At 36.5% G+C, this 20990-nt stretch overlaps 1 protein-coding gene across 1 annotated transcript in view; it reads left to right on the plus strand.

Moving 5' to 3' along the window:
* Nucleotides 1-20990, plus strand: part of MTA3 (metastasis associated 1 family member 3) — a 128480-nt gene that overhangs the window by 67511 nt on the left and 39979 nt on the right. Inside the window, exons 9-14 of the mRNA XM_033513323.1 lie at nt 1949-2023; nt 7638-7696; nt 10236-10360; nt 11240-11391; nt 11889-12111; nt 20262-20348. Coding sequence (XP_033369214.1) covers nt 1949-2023; nt 7638-7696; nt 10236-10360; nt 11240-11391; nt 11889-12111; nt 20262-20348 — 721 coding nt within the window. The remainder of the gene's footprint in view (nt 1-1948; nt 2024-7637; nt 7697-10235; nt 10361-11239; nt 11392-11888; nt 12112-20261; nt 20349-20990) is intronic.

Below are 20990 nucleotides of genomic sequence, written 5' to 3' on the forward strand. Positions count from 1 at the left end.
AAACATGCCTTAAAATTTCCATGCTCATTTTAGGATGCTTTATAATACCGAATTTTTCTTGCTGATCTGATTTTATTGGTCTGTTTTCAGCCTGGAGAAAATAAAGAAACTTAAAATTCCCCTCTCTGTTTTTATAGAGTTGTTAGCTTTTGCTTATTTTTTCCTGCTAAAATGTTATGCAGATGAGTATATTTTTTTTCTTTCAAGAGCAGAATTTGGTAATGACAATGTTATTCCATGGCTGCTCACAGCTTCACTGGCAGTTCAGAGCAGTAAATACATAGGTAAATGGAATACAGGTTATCCATACTAAGTCAGCTTTTCCAAAGTTTGAATCAAAGTATAAAAGGATTACAGTTATTTGGTCCAAGCATCTTAGTTACCTTCCTTTAATTGTAGAGCCTACTGAGTGAATGAACGTACTGGAGTCACAGCCAAAATTAAAACAGATTAAAGTATTTTCTAGAGAAATGGCAAACATTTGTAGCATAAATGTGCTAATAGGTATTCAGGAAGGAAAATAAATATGAATATGCTAAAATGCACTAATTGACAATGACAGGTGGTTGGGGTGAAAGCATTTCACCTGCATGCCAGGAGGAATATAGACCTGGAGACTGAGAATCATTACATCTGTCCTCTCACACCAAACACATCTTGTCACTGGCCTTTTTGTGGGAAGATTTCTCTCAAGGCATAATTTACCTGAGAAAGCAAAAGGATTTTAGGAACCTGAATTGTATTACTGCTTATTGGGACATCAGCATATGCATTTCATACACTGCTGTTTTTGGATCAAATGTAAATGTTCAGGGGTTCACACACACTCTGGTACACTTCTGACTCGGACCCTGAATCAGGCAGCTTGAAAACCTACTGAGCTTCTGCATGCAGGGAGAGGCAGATTGAGAAGGTCTTCCTCTGGTGTTTCAGGCATTTAACTAAAGGTGTGGGAAACTAGTCTTTTGGAATAAGACATGCAAAAAGCTGCCTAGTGGGGTCAGTAAGGTTGGAAAGATCAGTTTCCACACCTGCATTTTTTGCAACCTCCTAAATGTTATCCTCATTTCTAGAAAGCATGTAATATTTGCACTAATGCATGCCTCTAGAAAATAAAACACACAAATTACTAACGTTTTCAAGTTATGAAGAAAAATTGCATGAATTTTGGGTGAGACATCCTAATTTAAATTATAGAAAGACCTTGTGGAGTTAAATAAATTATTTGGTGATAATTAAAAATGATTGCCTAATTTTCTCCCCTACACTTAGGTTAACTCATTTTTATTTTACTGATGAACATGGGCATCCAAAATAATTTTCATTATCAAAGGTATCTTGTTTGTACAGAGATGTTTATGAAATATTTATTGTCAGTATCGCTCTTGTTGCTCAGGGTAACATTTGTCCTTCGCATCCTTTTGTTTCTTGATAATAGTTGAGAGCATGTGGGAGTTTATGTAAAACTGGTGGTAGTGTATGAGCAGCTGAGTTGTTACAGGACATAAAAAATCTGTGAACTAAGGATGGTATCCTTTGTATTTTTTAAGAATAAAATTATCACGAGACTTGAGCACAGTCTTGTCAAGATGATTTTTTTGAGTCCTAATGTTATCCTCCATCTGACACTGTAATAGAGATATCTCCTGTGTTTCCTGATGGAAATCTGCATTCTGTTTTGATCATTTTTTTTAACTATAGGGCTTAAACAGAATTAATTACATTTAGATTTGGATGTGTGATACCATAATACTTGTTAACTATAAGGAAAGACTGTGTATTAGTAATTGCAATATGTGTTTGTTTGCATATGAATTCTAATGCAGTTATTTAATACATTCAGGTTCTAGTATTTGTCTCAACTAGACTTGATTTTAACATGTGTTTAACAAGAAGTGGACATTGCAATTTTTTGGAATCATTTTAACTTGTAACAAATGTTTTTCAGCTCCCTTGGAAGTCTCTGACTAGCATCATTGAATATTACTACATGTGGAAAACCACTGACAGATATGTGCAGCAGGTAATTTAATGACTATTTCAGAATGAACCAGGCTGAAACATTATTTCAAAGAAGTGATCTTGTTAAAGCATAAAAACAAACACTGTTTGTGTTCTTGAAAAGATATACGATGGGAGGCCTAAGGTAATATTTTGGGGTATAGATCAGTGGTTCTATGCTGTAACAGGCTGCATTGTCGAATCCTTTGATGCCTGCTGTGCATCCCATAGCTGTGAAGAGCTTTTTAACCTATTTATATTGTATGCTGTGTAACTCTTTTAAAAATTCTTTTTGTTTCTTTTTTCTCTCTCGATTCTGCTGCTGTGCTTCTTCTGCACTTCTTTTCACTCCTGGATTTCTCAGCTTCTCTGAGCTGAGCTCCTTGGGGATACTCCCTCACAGGGAGTCCTGCTTATCACAGTCCTCTGGGTCAGGACAAAAACTCCAAAGCCTGTTAGGAGCTTGTTTCTCGTGTTTATTAGGTTGTTATCACAAAACTTGGCAGGTCTCTCCAGACTTTCTGCACAAGTTCAATTCACTGCAGTCTGGCTCATTTCTTTCTGATGGTACAAAATGGCCTTGTGGCTCACTTTGGCCTTTGAAGACACAAAATGGTCCTGAACTACGCAGTTCTTTTATCTTTATATTCATTCTTATCCAATTAACAATAGACACGTATATTATTTTTCTTAATGACCCAATGACCCCATCACCTGTGTGCTGCACTGCAGCATTTTCTAACCAATCACTTCCTATTACCCAAAAACCTCTAGAAGAAGAACATGAAAGAAGAAGAACCAGCATTCTAAATCCTCCATCTTGTCTTCTGCTTTCTAAACTAACTTAAACTTTTTCACCCAGTGACTTAAGAAACTCTCTAATTTACACTTTCACACTTTTAGCTTTTTTTATCGAACTTTAACAGTTGTTTTCATGTATCACCATGAAAACATGCTCATAAATTTCATACTGTGTGGAGTTCAGTGTTCTTCTAAATCCAGAAGTTAGGTATCAGAAACAAGTGCACACACTCTGTGTCTCAGACTCCAGCATGCTGGTTTGAAGCAATGGGATTACTTCCAGGAAGGGAAGGAAGAGGTTCCTCCTTCACTAGGGAATCAGATGGAAATGGGCTGCAGAGCAAATGCTTTAGGCTGTGAAGCTCTATTGTGGGAAATATACATTGTGTTAAAATGGCTGCTGGTGTTACAAACCTTTCCTTGGTACTTCTGGACAAAATGTTACTTTGGCATTGCCAGCATTTCAAAATTGAGATAATTCTGCCCACAGTGGATGTGTTCATCCTTCTGATGGAATGTTCAACTGTTTGAGTTGCTCTGGAGCAAAAACATGTTAAAATTATATTGGGTACCAATACCAGGATAATTTCAGCAGGTTTAGGCAAAATGTCAGTATTGGTGCTTTCTATATACTGTACTCTTTATATATTTACTCCTTGGTTTAGACATAAAATACTTTAAAAGACCCCATTTTAATTTCTGATTTAATATTTAAGCTTGTAGCTCCTTGTTTGCTGTGTAATTATGGTGATGTTATGGACAGTGTTTTGAAAATAATTTTTATGCTGTAATAACTACAGGTGTACTGTTGGATGGATCTCTGGACTTGTTTCAGATTAAATGTATCAGAGGGATGATTACCTCAGGTTGTTCCAGTTTATTTGAAACTGTTTCTACATCATCTTGTTAGGGCATGGAAAGTAAGGGAAAGGTCTTCTACCACATGGTAGTCTTGGAGTATCACTAGGACATTTTAGTTCTATGGATAATACAAATAAAATATAATTTGTTCCATTTAAAGGCATATTTTTCTAGGTTTGTCACCATTGTTTTCACTTTTATCCCCTTTTCTCACTGTTAATTTTTATACTAGAAAGGTATGTGTGTTAAGGTTGCATAACCTTTCACAGGATCTGGGTTTTTACAGGAAAATCACATAGTCATATGTGCAATTTGAATGCTCTTGAAAATGCCTGTGTTTTACTTATAACTTAATAAACTTCCAACATCCTGCTCAGACCGTGGCAATACATTCAGGATGGAATGCTTTAGACATGTTCTTTCAGGGTCACATATGTGATCATCAATAAATAATAAAACCCTTGTAGGCCAAATGCCTAATATTTATCCTGGTTAACATTTCTGTGATCCTTCCTAAGAACTTCATCATACCCTTGTTTAGTTTTTTTGTGGAATGGTAAAAACTAATACAGTTCAGTAAAAACAATATCTGTAGGGCTTTTTTTTTTCCCCAAAAAGAACAATCAGTGATAATTGAATGTAGGTCAGGGAGAAAATGTATTTAGTAATAAAACTGCAATTTCAGAATCATTCTCCTCTAAATCTCATGCTTGAGGAGCAGGGGGACTGGTGGGACTGGGAAGATGAAAAAGGTCATTGCACAGACTTGAATCTTAAAATACAATCTCTGAGTTCTAGATTCGTGTGATTTAATATGAAATTTTTTAAAAATTATTTTTATTTCTTTGTGTGATTTGGATGTGTTGTGCCAGGCGTAAGAAAGGTTTCTTTATCATTATTGTTACTAAATGTTATGCTTGTGAAGTTATGAATGTGGTGATTTAATGGCAGTGGAGGTACTGCTACCACCTTGCTTTGAGAACATCTTCCCTTCAAGTCGAAGGGAAGATATGTTAAAGTTCTCTGAACTTGCTAGCAAAATTAATTCATCCTTGGATAACCATTCCTGGTTATAGGGCACTTCTCATGACTACTATATTATATATAGTTTGAGGAAGGCCAGGTTTTGACTGATTGATTCTACTAAATGAAAACTTTGTGTGTTCTCCTTGAAAGTCTGATTCAATGGGAAAAGACTTCATGGAAACTTCGTAAGAGGAGAAGAGTGAACATATTAAATGGTAGCTAAATTGCTCTACTGCAACAATATATTATATTTGCCTCTCATTTATTTATTTCCACTGTTGAAAACAGTACTAATTTGGGAAAGTGGTCATTTCTTGGGATATTTGTAAGTTGATAGTCATAACAAAAATTCCTAAAACCCACAAACATTCATTTTCATTGCTAGTTCATTAAAAGCAGCAGACCACAGGTGAAAAACTGGGTTAGTGTAGTTTTATCTCCCCTGCAATGCAGTCTGTAAGACCTGTTTGAAATACTGTTTAAGATGTGATTTTTTTTTTTTTCCAGGTAAAGCATCAGCTCTCTTTGTTACATTGCACCAGTAATTTATTACATTGCTCCAGGGATTTGTTACAAACTGCTGCTTTTTTTCATGTCTAAATATTTTCAGTTTCAACTTCCAGTTTTTACCAGTTCTGTCTCTAGATTTCAACAGACAGGGGTTTCATCTCAGAAACTGCAGCTATTGATAGTTTTGGTTCTGCATCCTTTCCTCTCTCTCAGTACTTAGAAGTTGGTATGTCAGTGCGAATTCAAGCTGTGACATGTTCTGTTACTTTTAGAGACCAATGCTAGCCATAGTTTTAATGTATGAAAATATAGCTTATACTGAAATGCCATTGCATGCTCTTTTTTTTAGAAGGCAGTATATCATTCACTTTAGTAAATAAAGGAGAAAAGCAATTGTTAGATTGCATTCCTTACAACCCCCATGCCAGCACTAAAAGTATGCTAAAATTTAGTTAATGTGCATATAGTCACTTCTCATTGACACTGTCATCAGGCCTTAATACAGCTTCCTACACATGCTTTTGCATTCTGACAGTGCTTTAGGGCTACTTTCCTCCTCTCTTGCCCCTTACTGTATCTTCTCTTTTGCTCATGGTAGGTGTGCAGTGAGATTTACTTGTTTTTATAGAAGGAGCCAGTTTGTTAGGAAGCTCTGAGGAATGCATGGCAACCCATTGCCTGGCAGTTTCCCGTGTTTCTTTCAGGCTGAAAACTAATTCTATATTGTTGGATATAATATGAAAATGACCGAGAGACAGTTGTAGAAAACCTGTGTCCTGCTGTTAAGCAGAGGGAGTTCACCTTTGAGAGCTCCTCTGCTGGGGCTGTGAAATGTTCTCAGATTAAAAACTACCAGTTTATGGGACTTGGAGCATGGTGCTGCTGCTGTTCTTTCTCCTTGCTCTTGTGAAAACTGACCCAAGCAGGCAGAGCAGACTATGTTTGCATTTTTCTCTGGGCCTCCTGAGGGTAGAGCAGTGTTGCCAAGCCTGGCAGTGGGGAAAGATTGCAACTGTACCAGCAGTGTCAATTCACTTCTGTAGCTCCAAACAACTTGGCATCTGTGAACAGCAAAAAGCTGTAAGGAAAAAAACTGTTTTGGAGATAAATGGAAAAGAGATCTCATATTGCATGGGAATTAATTAATGGTGGCATGGACTGATAAGAAGTCTATTCGTTATACATTAGTCCTTAAAAATACAGATTTTTATAAGTAATTCTGCAATTTTTATAAATGGACAAAATAGAGGCAACTTAATGAAATGGAAAAGAACAGCTGTTTATTAGATTTAGTCAGACTGCTGGGCCAGTAAAGTTGAATAACCCTGTAACTCACCTTTTGGCTCAAGTAAGGGACTGTCAGAGCAGAGTCATTTAATAATAGTTTTCTCAAGGTGGGAAATACCTTCCTGGATTATAAACCTTGCAAAAGTTGGATATGAAAAAATTGGTGTACAGCAGAGAGGAGAAGTGGCTATTGTAGGTGAAATGAAGGACTGATCACACAATAACGACAGGTAGTACTGATTTATTATTGCTGCATATAAACGTGTTCCCTCCTTTTTTTTATCCTCTGTAATGAAATTGACTGCGTTTCAAATCCTTTTCTCCTGTCTTTTTCTTTCTTTCGCTCAAGTGAACAGAAGTAATGTCTTGAGTACAGAAAGTGCAGGGAAATAATGCTTTTCTTCATCTTTTACATACAAATGTTTTGCATAACCTGTAGACACCTGAACCCTGCATTTCTTGTGCCACTGCTCAAAAAACTGTTGTCTTAGTTATGTGTATAATAGACGGCAATAACTAAAACTTCTCTACATCATAGAAAGGCAAAATGGTTTGAGTTTGTTGCAAGTATGAAGAAAGTAATGATTTAGTCAATTCACAGACTATCTCTACAGTAGTATAGCTGTCCTGTTACTGTGATGTTCCTGAGCCACGGTTCTGATGGCATTTAATGCTAGTAAGTGTTCAGTTATCTCTAAGAGCCAGTGAACTTTATTGTTACTTGTACTGTTTTATAAAAGCTCAGCCTCACTCTGGACAGAGCAGACAAGAAATTTTGTTACATGACTAATAAGGAATACAACTTCATTAATTTAGTTTCTACATAATTCTGCAATGAGGGGTAGCCACAATGTCATACATATTTATATAGATGTAATTTATGTAAACTGTTATTGTCATTTTTACAGTTTTATTGTCATATGTGAGGACTGTGAGTTTTACTGGGAAGGACAGCATATTATGATTTCAAACTAATAATAAAAACTAGAACTTGTTTTTCATGTTTTTTATCGGGTAGATTTCTACACTTGTTTTGGAGGCTCTTGTTAAATCACAAAATAGAAATAATTTAAAGATGTATTGTGTGCAGTTTTATGAAATGCCATACTGTAATATAATAAAATATTTTTATGTGTTAATTTTTTAACTAGAAACGTCTGAAAGCAGCCGAAGCAGAAAGTAAATTGAAACAAGTATACATCCCCACCTAGTGAGTATAACAACAATGTCATTTTTCTGAGTAATACACAGGTAAAATTGAAACAGTAACATGCATGGTATTTTCCTAGTCATCTCTTTAATGGTTACTTCACAGGATTTGTTATATGCAGAGGTATGATCAGAAAATGTTAAAAAGCTCTTGAGTGAAACCTTCTTACTTTACTGATCTCTTTGTTCTTGACCTGTAATCTTTTTGTCTGTAATAAGAAGTTTTTCAAAGGCTGATCAAGTGTGGACTCTTCACATAGAAGAAGAGCCTATTAATTTAAAAAGCAGTTTTTCCAAAATAATCTCTTCCAAATCCCTGTAGCACAACATTTCTTATTTACGTAAATGCAATATTTCAAAATAGAAGCAGTTGGTAATGTAGTTACATAAAATAAAATCAGATAATTTCCCATTACAGTTTTATCTGGCTGATAAAATCTGTTCTTCATCTAGAGACAAGAGATATTCTGGGTCTGAATTAAAGGTAGCACAAAGCCCCAGACCTTCTATCTATGACCACATGCTGTTAATACAATCTTGTTTTCTTCTGAGGGCTTTTTGATCTTTCTTTTAGATTTAAACTGGATGCTATATCTGCTTCTGTTAACATGTGGTTTGCAGAAAAAAAGATAAAATCCATCCTTCATATTCATCATTTCCTCAATATTATGACAAGAGAAAGGGCTACAAATCACTTTTTTCTAAGCTTTCTGTGGGTATACTCAGTTTACTTATATATGAACTTCCCATTGTTATGAGTGTTTGTATAACAGAAGAATGTAATACCAAAGGAAGTATTTTGCAGAGATTGTTGATGGCTTGTATAAATTGCATATAATAGTGTTTAATTTCCAGATTTCATACTGGCTTTTCTCTCTTAAACAGATGTAACAATGAAAGCAGCAGACTGTTAAATTAATTATTTTAATCTTGGAACAAATTTTGTGAGTTTTGAAGCTCACATCTCTAGTAAATAACACTTTAAACAAAAAGCTAAAAACTCTAGTATGAGTGTTCCCTAATCTTCTCAGATGAGAAGCTGCTTTAGGAAAACCATAAGGTGCTCAGTCTTTACATTATGCTTTTTCAATTTAATTTCCTTGGTCCATGTGGACAATTACGGATTTTCAATATGTTCACAGTAGGGACCAGCTGTATTGGATGACAAAATGTGTTTCAAAATGTGGGATTTTTGCGCTTTTATCTTATTGCCCGTCTTTTGCCTCCATTTCAAGACAAAACCCCTAGTCAGAAGTAGGAGGATGGTAGGACTTCTCAAGTTTTTGATATCTCTGGTGGTCATGGGATTTCTAAATGCTCTGCTTCAAGACTAATTTATTGCATTTGAAATCTGAGTAGAATTGATTCTCAGAGCTGAGTACCTTTTTGAACTTGATCATTAGGTTTTTCTTGTAAATGCAAAGTTCTGTCCTTAACACCAGAGAGTCCCTTTCAATTAATGGCTTTTCTGAAAGGTAACTAAGCAACAGATCATAATGTGGAAGGCTTAATTGTCTTTCAATCTCTTCTCCTGTACCTTGAGCCCAGGATAAAGACTATGTGGAAATTGTAAAATTGTCTCTTGCTGATACAGTGAAAAAGGACAAGGCATGAGACAGACTTGTTGGCATTTGAAATAGAGACTTGATACAGCAAAAGTTTCTTCAGTTGTCATTTTAACATTTCTTGAATATATTTTATGCTACCTAAAGTGACAAATAATTATCTTAGACATCAATGTATCCAGCTTCGCATTGTATTGAGGGTAATTAAGACTCACAGAGTTGAAACTCTGGAAATATTGCACTTAACCTAGTGAGGAGTAAATTAATGCTTTCTGAAAAAATGACCTGTAAAGTCCTACTTCACTGAAGTATTAGAAGTTACAATAATTACAAGAATTATATAGTGTAATAATATTAAAAAACCGAAACAGAAATATCCAAAAACATTTAAGTCAGCCTTCTCAGAGAGGAAGTAGTTTAGAAAAGAAATGAGACAGAACAACCAGCTATATGGATGAGTTTTGCCATGGTTATAAGGTATTTGTATTACTGTATGTACCTCTTTTTCGGGCAGGAGGTTGTTTGATGTTTTCCTGGGATGAACAGCCTCGTAGTATTATTACAGGCACTCTTGCTACTCTTGTTATGCTTCACCCAAAGTCTATCCCCGACTTGTAAAGCCTGATCTGTTGCCTAGAACCACCTTCTTAAATTCCATGTTGTGTCAGACCTTTGTTAATGCTTTGACCCTGAGACTTGGTCTTTTATGAGCTTGCCAAGTGGCTTAGACCATGTGAGCCCACTAAAGACCTGTAAATTGGAGTTTCAGAGCAGCTCTTAATGTATCAAGTGTCTGACAATGCTGAAAATAATGGAGGAGTACAAAAATTATTCTTGTTGTTTGGAGAAGATTTTATAGATGTTGTCAGCACATATTCCAGAATTAGATTGTTTGTTTTCATGTTGGCTAACCAGTTAATAAAGCAATCTTTTTTTTTTTTTTTCTTTTCATCTTTTAAAAAATGTTATGTAAAGCAATAAACCAAATCCCAATCAAATATCCAGCAACAATGGGAAACCTGCTGCAGTCAATGGAGCAATGGGAGCCTCTTACCAGGCACAAGCCACAGTAATAGGTCGGGCTTGTGAAAGCTGCTATAGTAAGTAATTTATTTTTTTTTAATGACTCAGGAGTTTGGGTAAATCTTAATATGTGCTGTTAAAAAAAAGGTATGTACTTTTGTTAGCATGTGACAGAGGACAATTTGCAATTACTCTTATAGCAGAAATTATTTTAAAGTTAGAGTTGCCTTCAGTATATTAATTAAAGTACTCAAATTACTTTATGATTTTTTTTTTAACCAATTTATAAAGCTCAGAAAGTTTAAGTAGTATGATGATGATGGCATTGGCATATTATTCCTTTACCTTCACAAAGCTGGCATCAAATTTATTTTTGGTTTTCCTTTAAAGACTGCAGGGTTTTTGAGCTGGTCTTTTTTCTTTGAATGGTTTTGGGGTATTTTTCCCCTCTCTGTTGTTGTTGAGGAACATGGGGAGAACTACTGTTTCTTTATAGTATTTTGTATGTTTCTGATAATTTTTGTTGGACTGTTTGAAACAGCAGCCCTCAAGAGAGGTTATATGAGAGCAGATACAAAATCCTACTTAATAAGCCTGTCTTCTGGGGTGAAATTAGAAATAGTGGGTTTTCTGGTTTTGGGTTTTTGGGTTTTTTTTCTGGTGTTCCCCTGGGAGAAAATCTCAGCAATATTAAGTCCCTGATTTGAAATTCATTATAAAAACATTTCCAAAATTTCCATTTGGAGTTGACTTCTGTAGTGCTTTTGTCAAAAAATAAAGCAACAAATAGCTCAAGTTCCTACTTTCTGTGTCAAATAAATATTTATCCATACAATGCTCTGATGCTGGCATATGTTATGGCCATTTATTGTCATCTCTTACAGCATTATGTATTACAGAATGTAATACAGAATGTAGCCTGCACCAGTTCACCTGTGCTGCTTTCTCCTCCTTAGCTCCGCAGTCTCACCAATGGTATTCTTGGGGCCCTCCCAATATGCAATGTAGGTTGTGTGCATCTTGCTGGATTTATTGGAAGAAATATGGTGGCCTGAAAATGCCCACACAGACAGATGAAGATAAACTGTCTTCCAGCCAACCTACAGAGGTAGGATTGTGTAGACAAACTTTTCTGAAACAAAGCATGGTATTTTCACACGACTGCTGTGATATGATCACATAATGGAATGTTTTTTATATATGTATTCAACTTTGGCATTACAAAACTCAGTTTATTAATCCTTTCCTGTGTTAAGTAGAACTGTACAGTACTCAGGCCTTGCCATATCTTTATTTGACTACTTCTTATATAAACAAGCGTGTGCTTCCTGCGTTTTTGGTGTACAAATGCCATTTTGTCAGTCGAATGGTGTGTTTTCTCTGAAATGTTAAATATACTGTACACTATCTCATGTAGGATGGCATTATATATCCCTTCTGAACAGAGTTACCTGCTCTGTGGCTTATGGCTCCCTATATAGGCCTGTTTTTCGTATAGTGCTTGGACATGTTATTTGCTTATTCTTGTGGGTTTGTCCAGCTGGGGGATGTGTGAGTGCAGTGACTCGGACACCTGTGTTATGCTGTGTTTGTTCCTTCCCGTAGGAATCGCATGTCAGAACTCACCTGTCCCGGCAGGCCACGCAGGGCACTCCGGTGCGTAACACGGGCAGTCCAAAGTCGGCGGTGAAAACACGGCAGGCTTTCTTTCTCCACACCACCTGTTGGACAAAACTGGCCCGTCAGGTCTGCAAAAATACCCTCCGGCTGCGGCAGGCAGCACGACGTCCCTTTGTCCCTATTAACTGTGCTGCCATTAAGGCAGAATGTAAGATGTTTTTTTAATTCTTAGTTCTGTGTGCTGTGCTTCCCACCCATTTTTGTCTTTTAATTTTATTTTCTTTTTCAATAAACATTTCTTGTCTATAAGCTTTTGCTTTTTTTATTTTATTTTTTTTTATTTTTTTTTTTCATTTGTCCAGCGTATCACTGACACATTAGATAAAGTCCAGTTGCCTTGAACAGATCTCAGGCTGTGGAAACATTTCAAATTAATTAAAAAGGGAATAACTATTACCTCACGCATTTTCAAAAATTGACATTAATAAAAATGGGGGGCAGGAGGGGAAAATCAGTGCCACAATGTGCGTTCTTCCTACTAGGCAGCATGAAAAAAGTGTGCTTTCCTGTTTATTATTCATTTGCTGATCTATATATAGATATATAGATCTGTACATATTGTACTTTTTTTCAATGGGATTGGTCAAAAAAATCAAGAACTGGGGTTTCATAATAATTTAAATGTGGTGTGCAATATATTTCTTGTCACTGTGACGGTGGTGATAGCCACGTTCATTATTACATCATAGTTGCATCATTTTGGTTTTTCTCTGTTCTGGCTTTAAATTTTAGTTCTAAATAAGATCCAGTATTATGCTTGTTCTTTTTATAGCCAAAACATAAAGACCTGATGAATTTCTAATAGTATGACAAAAGGCTCTGAGTTTTTGTAGATTGTGACAGTAAGCGTCTTTACCTGAATATGTGTGTAAATTCTTCTGCAAAGTCACTGAATATTTCAACACCTTTTGTATCTGCACTTGGGCACATTGGTTTAATATTCACACTGTCTGGTTGGGAATCTCAGTCTTCCATAGATACAGTTCTTGGAGCAGAAGCTTGGTATTCCAGGGTGAGCCATGCTGGCTCATTGTACTGTCAATTGTATTAGAATTGAAGAGAACTTTTAAGATCATTAGATGTGGGGTTTATAGCCATGTTCACTAGATTAACACTAAATGTTTTCCTGGCATACTCATCTGGGATGCAGATGATGTCTGCATTGTTTATAAGAAATTCACTCCATTGAGGCTTAAAATCTGATTTTGAGTAATTATTTTCCCTTTATGTACTTTAAGACCAGCCATTATGCATGTGAGAACTTTTCACCTAGTTCTGCAGTACTCCAAAACTTGCTGGATATTTCTGTTCATTGTTCTTGTCTAATTTTTTAGTTGTTCTTTTGGCCATTTTCTTTATTTTTTAAAATCCATGCAAGTTAGGAACAACTTCCAGATTTCAGGAAACCATGTGTTGACTGTGTGAATAAAATGAGTTCTTCATGGAAGAAGTATGTCTAAGACTGGATTAGGGTTATATTTTTAATCCTTAATCCAAAATAAAAATTACTTTCTGAGAGAAAGGTGTTGTACCTTTAAATTTATGTTTCTGCTGAATCATGGAGAAAAATTTAGAAGTTCACTTGAACCTTACCTCTACTTTCCATATCCCTGTTTTTTCTCACTCACTGGAGTAAAATAATTCAAAAGATGAAACTTTTGTTTAAGGAGAAGAAAAGACAGAAGAAAAAAATTTCATCCAACTGTTAATCATCATTCTAGAATGTGTTCAACCTTAAAAGAGAGGAGTGAAAAGCTGAGCTTTTCAGCAGGAAATAGTCATTCTTGCTTCACACTGGCAGTGCTGTGAGTTATCTTTGCTTCTTTGAGTGAGAGTTCTACATCAGACTAACTGCAAGACTAGAAAGACTTCTTTTTTTTCCCCCTGTGTCTTTCTGTCATTGTTCTTTTTGCTTAAAGCAAATTTTGGACCTTGTGATTTTGTCTCTGAATTCTGATGCTTCCTGATTGGACCTAACATAGGTTGAAGAAAAAAAAAGTTACAATTGTTAATGGCTTTGAGCATAGCATTAAAATGATGTTCTAACAGTGGAAACCAAATTATGTACCTCAACTAATTTATGTTTCTTTGTACACGCACACACACATCCACAATCCATGTTCTGTTTCAGGCAATCTCTCTTTCTGTGGAATTATTACAGTGGTCTTACCTGCATTGTCATTGCCATATTCTTCCACTAGTAAAGGCAAAAAAAGTAAAGAAAAAAAAGGTTTTAAGTTTTATTCCTGTACTAACATCTGGTGACCTGTTCTCAGTGCACTCTGTAGATTTTAATGTTATAACGAAATAGTCTCTCTTTTTCCTGAGAAGGCCCTGAATCCTTTTCTAAGGTTATCTTGAAGCAAGTAATTTTTAGATTTTTAAACAATATCCTTAATTAGCAGTAGTGATTTCCCATGCTGGATCCACTGAGTAATTACAGTATTGAATGAATATCTGTGTTGGTGTTAGAAATGTGACAGTCATGCTTAACTAGTAACCTGGCCAGAGTACCAGGTCACCCATGATGTGATATGGCATGAGATGGTTATAATGCCCAAGAATTGATTTGGAATTTGTTTTCCATGTTGGTTTGCTGAAACTTGAATCTACTTGCTGTTCAGACTCACCTGAGTCTCTGTGTGCCAAAACAGTTCTTGAAAATGGAACTGCATTTCCCAACCATATTGCATTAGGCACCATAACAACACTCAGAAACCATAAAATCTGATGACAGAAGGATTGCTAGGGCACTTATCCCAGCTGCATACCAGGTTTTATGCCCACTTGTGCAATATTTTGAAGTGCCAGGTTGTAAATGAAACTGATTTCCAGATCTGAGAAAGACTGTCTGAACAGGAGTGTCAGAGCTCAGTCATAAAATAAATTGTTTTTTGCATTCCACCTGTGTATGCCTGAGTGCATCTGCAGCTACTTCTGGTATCTTGGAGGATCATGGAAGCCTCTGGGAATAATAACCTAAGGCCCAAATATCTTTTAGGTGAAAACCACATTTTGACAGAGCATTTTCTCTTTTTGAACATCCACCCACATCCTCTCCCTCAGCCCATTATGTCCACTGGCAGAAAACAAGGTCCTATTCTGTGTTCTTTATTCCTTCAGGTAGTGCAGAGAATTAGATTTTCCTCATTAATGGAGCCTGTAGCATGACCCCTGCTCAGATGCCAGCAGGAGGTAGTGGAGATGATGCTTTTACATCCCAGCTCAATCTCAGGATGGCCACCAGGAGGCTGAGAAGGCACAGCACCTCCTGCTAGGAGCACAGCTCATCATGGAAAGCTCAAACTTTGTTCTGCCTGAACTTAATAGACTCACTGTGGTTGGTGACAATAAACTTGTCTGATGGTTTTTCAGGAATAATTAGTATTGGTGAACTGCTTTGGTCTAAGTCTCGTACACTACCTCCTTTTTAGTTTGAATATATTGCATGTTTTTTTAGAAAGTTAAGACCATCCTGTCTGGGGAAGGTCTCCTAATTAGAGAAAAGCAGAGTGAGCATTCTCAGCAGTCACTGATGAGGCTGGATCTGTTTGCAGCTCAAAGGCAGGTTGGGAAATGCCTGGCAGTGAGCCATGTGTCTGTAAACATTATTGCTTCAGCACAGGGAGACTTTTGAGGTTTTTTTTTTTTTTTTTTCATTGTTTGGATATAGCTTTATCACTATTAGTGCATGTATTAATTATAGTAATTCCAATCTGTATTACTACATGTTGTCTACATAGAACTTATTGTTAAAATGTTTTCAGTGCATGGTAATATATTATCTGTATGATATATGTATAGTTACCTGGAAATGGGTATACTGATCATGATGAAAATTTATCACACGTTTAAATCCTCAGATTTATTAACAAATGTGGTACATAGTTTCGTGAAACAAAGGCAAGTGGAAACAGTAGAATATGTAAAATGTTACTGATTTGTCTTTGTAAGCATAAAGTTTGTATTTTACTGACATGAAGCTACCCATTCATCTGAATTGAGTAACATTTATGCGTATTGGTTCATAAACTATGCTTTGCATCCTTGATTTTGATAGCTATGGAAGAGCGTTTTAGCTGTATCTAGGATGAAGATATTTTTTCTGTTGTTACCTTTGAATACAATTTGTGCCATATTTTAATAGCCAGCAAAATAATTGATAGCATATTATTTTTTCCAGAGTTTCTAAAAAGAATACAATTCAGGGAAGACAGTACATTCATTAGATGAGCTGCATTTTTACAGAGTTATGATGGAATGTCAGAGAAAAATAACTTGCTAATGAGAGTCTCTAAGCTTAAGAGACCTACAGATCTAGTTTTTTAAGAAAGGAAATAATTAGAAAATACTTCCATATCTGAAAGCACAGCGTAACTTGTTATCATCTTCTTGGCATTACTGATTTCATTCACCTCTGAAATGCCCACATCAGTCATCATGCTTGGCAGCTTTAAAGCCTTATTAAAAATGTGCTTCACACTCTGGTTTGTAATGTTATTTCCTAGAATTTTTCCAGTTGTGCTGTATCCTCTTTATAGTTATGGTGCCCCAAATTGTGTACAGTTCAAGATGCAGATTTCCCATCATTTTTGAAAATCGTGTTTTCTATTTTCCTATCATCATGATTTCTAACATGCTGATTATGATTTCTTTTTAGTATTGTCTAGATATTTTTAGCTGTTGATGCTGACTCCATAAATACTCTTCTTCTTTGTGATGGTGTAGAAGCCATCATTATATCTATATACTACAGTTATTTTACCCCTTAAGAATTCATCTACATGCATTGCTTGATGCTGTTCCTATCCTTCATAGGATGCTGATCCTAACCATCAGTTTTAGCTTTGATTATGCACAGAAATTTTTTATCAGGAAATTTTAGCACTTTAATCACCTCTTTTCCTGGCCTTTTATATGTTCAACAGCAGAGATCATTTGGGGATTACACAGACAATTAATTTTAATAAAGTGCTAATTCCTGAAAAAGCCTCTTTCCCCCATAACAGCTGGACAGCAGAGATCTTTGGTGACACTGTTTGGTAAAAGCTCTCTGAAATGCCAAATTGGATGCCAGATCAGCTGTATGTGGACAGGTCATGGTCCCATCAGAGGATCCTGGAAGGCCTGTGAGACTGTCATTTACTGGCTTACAGGACATGTAAGTAGGAAGGGACCCTGGAGGTCTCTAATCCCACCTCTTGCATAAGGTTTACATGCTCATGGGCCTTTTGGCCAGGTGAGCTTTTTATATCTCCAAGGATGGAGACTGCATGACTTCTCTGGGCACCTGCTCCGGTGTTTGATCAACCTCAGAGTAAATAACCTTATCCTTATATTTAAAAATTTCCTGTCTCCCAGCCTGGCTGTTAGCACAGAGAGGAACAGTGTGTTCTCCTGTCACTGTGTTCCGCTGAAGAAGGACTGAGAGCTCAGTGTCCCTGCGCTCTGCTACCGGGAGGCTGCAGGTGCCACCCAGGCGTCCCCTTGTCCTCCTCTCAAGGCTGCCCAGGCCCAGTTTCCCCAGGCCCTGTATGTCCCGCACTCAAACACCCAGTCAGCTTGGAGAGTCTCCATCAGCTGCTGCTGCTGCTCCCGTGTGTCCACATCTCCTCCGAGGTGGGGATCCCGGAGCTGAACGCGGGCTCTGGCCGTTGTTTCCCATGGAGCAGGGGGAGGTGAGCTCCCGGCCCTGCCCGGCCTGGCGCGCGCTCCTGAGGCCCAGCACGCCATCTTCCTCCCTGCTGCAAGGACGCACGCTAAGTAACGAGAACACGTTAAACTTGTTTTCCTTCCAAGGTCTTTGTTGGCTCCCTTGATGCTTCCAAATTTAACCATGTGCCTCTATTAATAAAGCAACCTTTTGCCATTCTGCAGACCTACTTACTGAGGAATGTTATCACATTTGCCCTGTTTTTGTTCTCTTGAACCAAGAACATTTAAGCATTCATTAAACACCAGCAGCGTGTCTGCTCTGAAGTTTGGATGATTTCCACCTGGTCCTGGTAACTTGGTTTTACGGATTAACTAGTGTATTTTGAAATATTTCCTATGGACGCTTCAATGTGACACAGTTCTCTTATTTTCCTCATGAAAGTATTTTGGAAGCGAGCTTTAAGTGCTTCTGCAATGAACAGGGATACAAGGAATGCATTTGGCTTTTCTCCTGTGCCTTTATCTTTCTTGTGTATTTTCCTCAGACCTCATAATCTATTGCTACAGACACCAACACACCTTCTGGTTTTGCTGTTTGAAAAATATACTAAAAAATATAAGACTCCTTCTTGTTATAAATGTATTTTTTCTCATAGCTTCCACTATTTCACTGATCTTACTAAGATTTTTATTGCTTATATAAAAGATCATATTTGAGTTTAGGACTTGCTTTAAATTTTGAGAGTTTTGATAACTTCCTACCCAATTTTTATTCTCTGGTTTTACACTTGAGAAGGATGCACAATACAACTTCTGTATTTTTCTCTGTGTTCTGCATAAAAATCATAAACTTTATTATACTTTTTATGGGAGCACCTTATTGTGGATCAAAGTTTGCTGCTGTTAAACATTCTTTACTCTTTTGATAGATAGGTGTGCTTTGGTATACTCACCTTTGATGAACATACTTTATCTCAAGCATGAAAATTGTCCTCTTCTTGCAGTATGTATTCCCAGTCAGCATATATATACCACTCCATGATGCAATATCTTTTTTTACAGTGAAGACATGTAGATGGAAAATTTTCTTGCTAATTTCTTTTTAGGTGATGCTTTGCTGTTCTCAAGGTAGCTATAAAACACTGTGTAGCCTCTGCTTATTTTACGGAGGGAGTCAGTGCACACGCATCATTCTGCTCTACCACATGAAATATTTCAGGTGTTTTGCAATATTAAAAATATTCCAGGCACCAGGTTTGTGCTTTTGGTTGTTTTTTTCCCTTAGCACAGTGTGTTTCATGATAAAGAAAAGAATAATGAAGTACTTCATGTACTCAGCATTAGGGTTCTATAACCTTTGAAGCCCATTGGTATTTCCAGAATTTTAGGTAGATTCCCTAGTCTATTAAAGTAAGCTGTGATTTGTCTTCTGCACTGAAAACATCTTGAACATCTGAAATACTTATTCAAGTTATAGCTGTGCATTCATGATCTTCATGGTTTTTGCACAGATCTAGATTAGAATAGATAAAGGGATTGTAAATTCTTCTACATGGTGTCTTATCCTCTTCCTGTTACTGTTTACTCTGTCTCATGTGCTGGAGTGAAGCAAATAGGAAGAGTTTGGTGAAACACAGGGAGGAGTTGCAATTATAATCTATTTATAATGTGTCCTTTCTGTAAAACTTTCAGGTAGGTATTTGTGAGAAGTTGTTCCATTTGAGAGCACTCCCAATCTATATAATCACTGTGTGAATGCAGTTTTGTCCAGAACAGAATACCTGTATTCTGGGTATACTGGAAGCTCTATATGAGGGGTTTTATGTGTTTTTGGAAGACAGATAACCCAAACATTCTGAATAATTAAAAAGAAAAAAAGAGGTAGTCTATTTCCAGTCATCTTGAAATTATTTACTGAAACCTAGTGCCTTGTGAATTTTTGCCTTAAGTTGACCAACTTCATTTATCTAAGCATGAGCCTCTTTATGTTAACATTTTGTGTTTGGGACACGTGGATGGAATCTCTGCTTGTGTGTGGTCACAGAAGCAGCAGGAAATTTAAGGCAGTTGATGCACTGCTAGTTTTCATGTACTTAGCAGAAAGTTACAATCCTTGAGACCTTTGAGCTGTGTAATACTTGGTAGCAACTGACCATTCCATTGAAAAGTTTACAGTGAAGAGTTGTATGACAAAAATCAGTAGTCCCAGCTTTAAATTCTTAGCTCTATATTACCTCCATTTAGAGACAGAGAAGCTTGTAGAAAAAAAAAAGATAATTCAATGTGAATAATTTTTAATAGCCAAAACTGTATTTCTTTTAGTATTCATATTTTCATCTGTGTTTCATTTGCCTGACTGTCTCCAGAAAGATTTTGTAAGCAAAAACTATAATCTAACTGGTGTTAAAACTTACATCAACTTGGAAAAAAATCACAACATCACTTGCATGAATGAGGACATGTCCTGTCTTTAAATATCCATGATTAGAAGTATTGATTAAAAAAAAAGAGAATATAAAAGGTACGCTAAAAGAAAAAAATAAATTTGTGTTAAAAATGCAAGTCAGAAACTGGTTGGTGTGTCCTAAATCTGTTTGTAATACTAAAATGTTTAAACGGAGTTTTATTCTTTAAAATTCTCAGATGCAGATCGACATTGTGAACTTGCTGGGAATCCTCTGAAGATAAAAAGCACCAGAAAGCCACTGTCATGTATCATTGGGTATTTAGGTGCGTATCTGCCTCCAGAGAATAACAAACCAAACATTCTGTGTGCACTGAAGCTTCGTCATCTGGTATGCACAGAAAGAGAGATTTATGCTTTTAGTAACAAGAAAAAAATTCTGAAGTTAATAAATTAATAAGAATGGTGGTCCACTATGAGTTGCAAAACTACATGGTTGAACTTGCAGGATATAGGTAGAAGTCCTCCTGATACTGGTTTAAAGTGTCAGAGTGAAACCTGATATAGAATGTGAAAAATAGTCTGGCTGTCTAAATAAAAAGGATAGCTGCTCAAAGGGGAGGTACTCAGTTATGCTCAGGGCTGCTGTACTGTGCCCTTTGTTTCCATTTGCATTACTACTTTTTACTTAAAAGCAGGGGACCTCAGCCACACTAAGACACATACCTTGTAATTTGATGACCTAAGTTTAAAAGGTTGAATGAAATGTGTACTGAGTTCACAACCAAGAGAAAATGAACCCTTAAGTTAATGGGGAGAGGAAAAATTCTAGTAATAGTGATTCCTTGCAAGGAGCCGTCAGTGACTATTAAATATTTGCATAGTCACATAAGAATTGTGGTAACCCAGAGGCTGTTAATCCTCAAATGAATATGGAAATCAATCCATTGATCAGAGAAGCAGTGACC

Source organism: Parus major, chromosome 3 (genome assembly GCF_001522545.3).
Source record: "Parus major isolate Abel chromosome 3, Parus_major1.1, whole genome shotgun sequence".
In the NCBI taxonomy this organism is placed as follows: Eukaryota; Metazoa; Chordata; class Aves; order Passeriformes; family Paridae; genus Parus; species Parus major.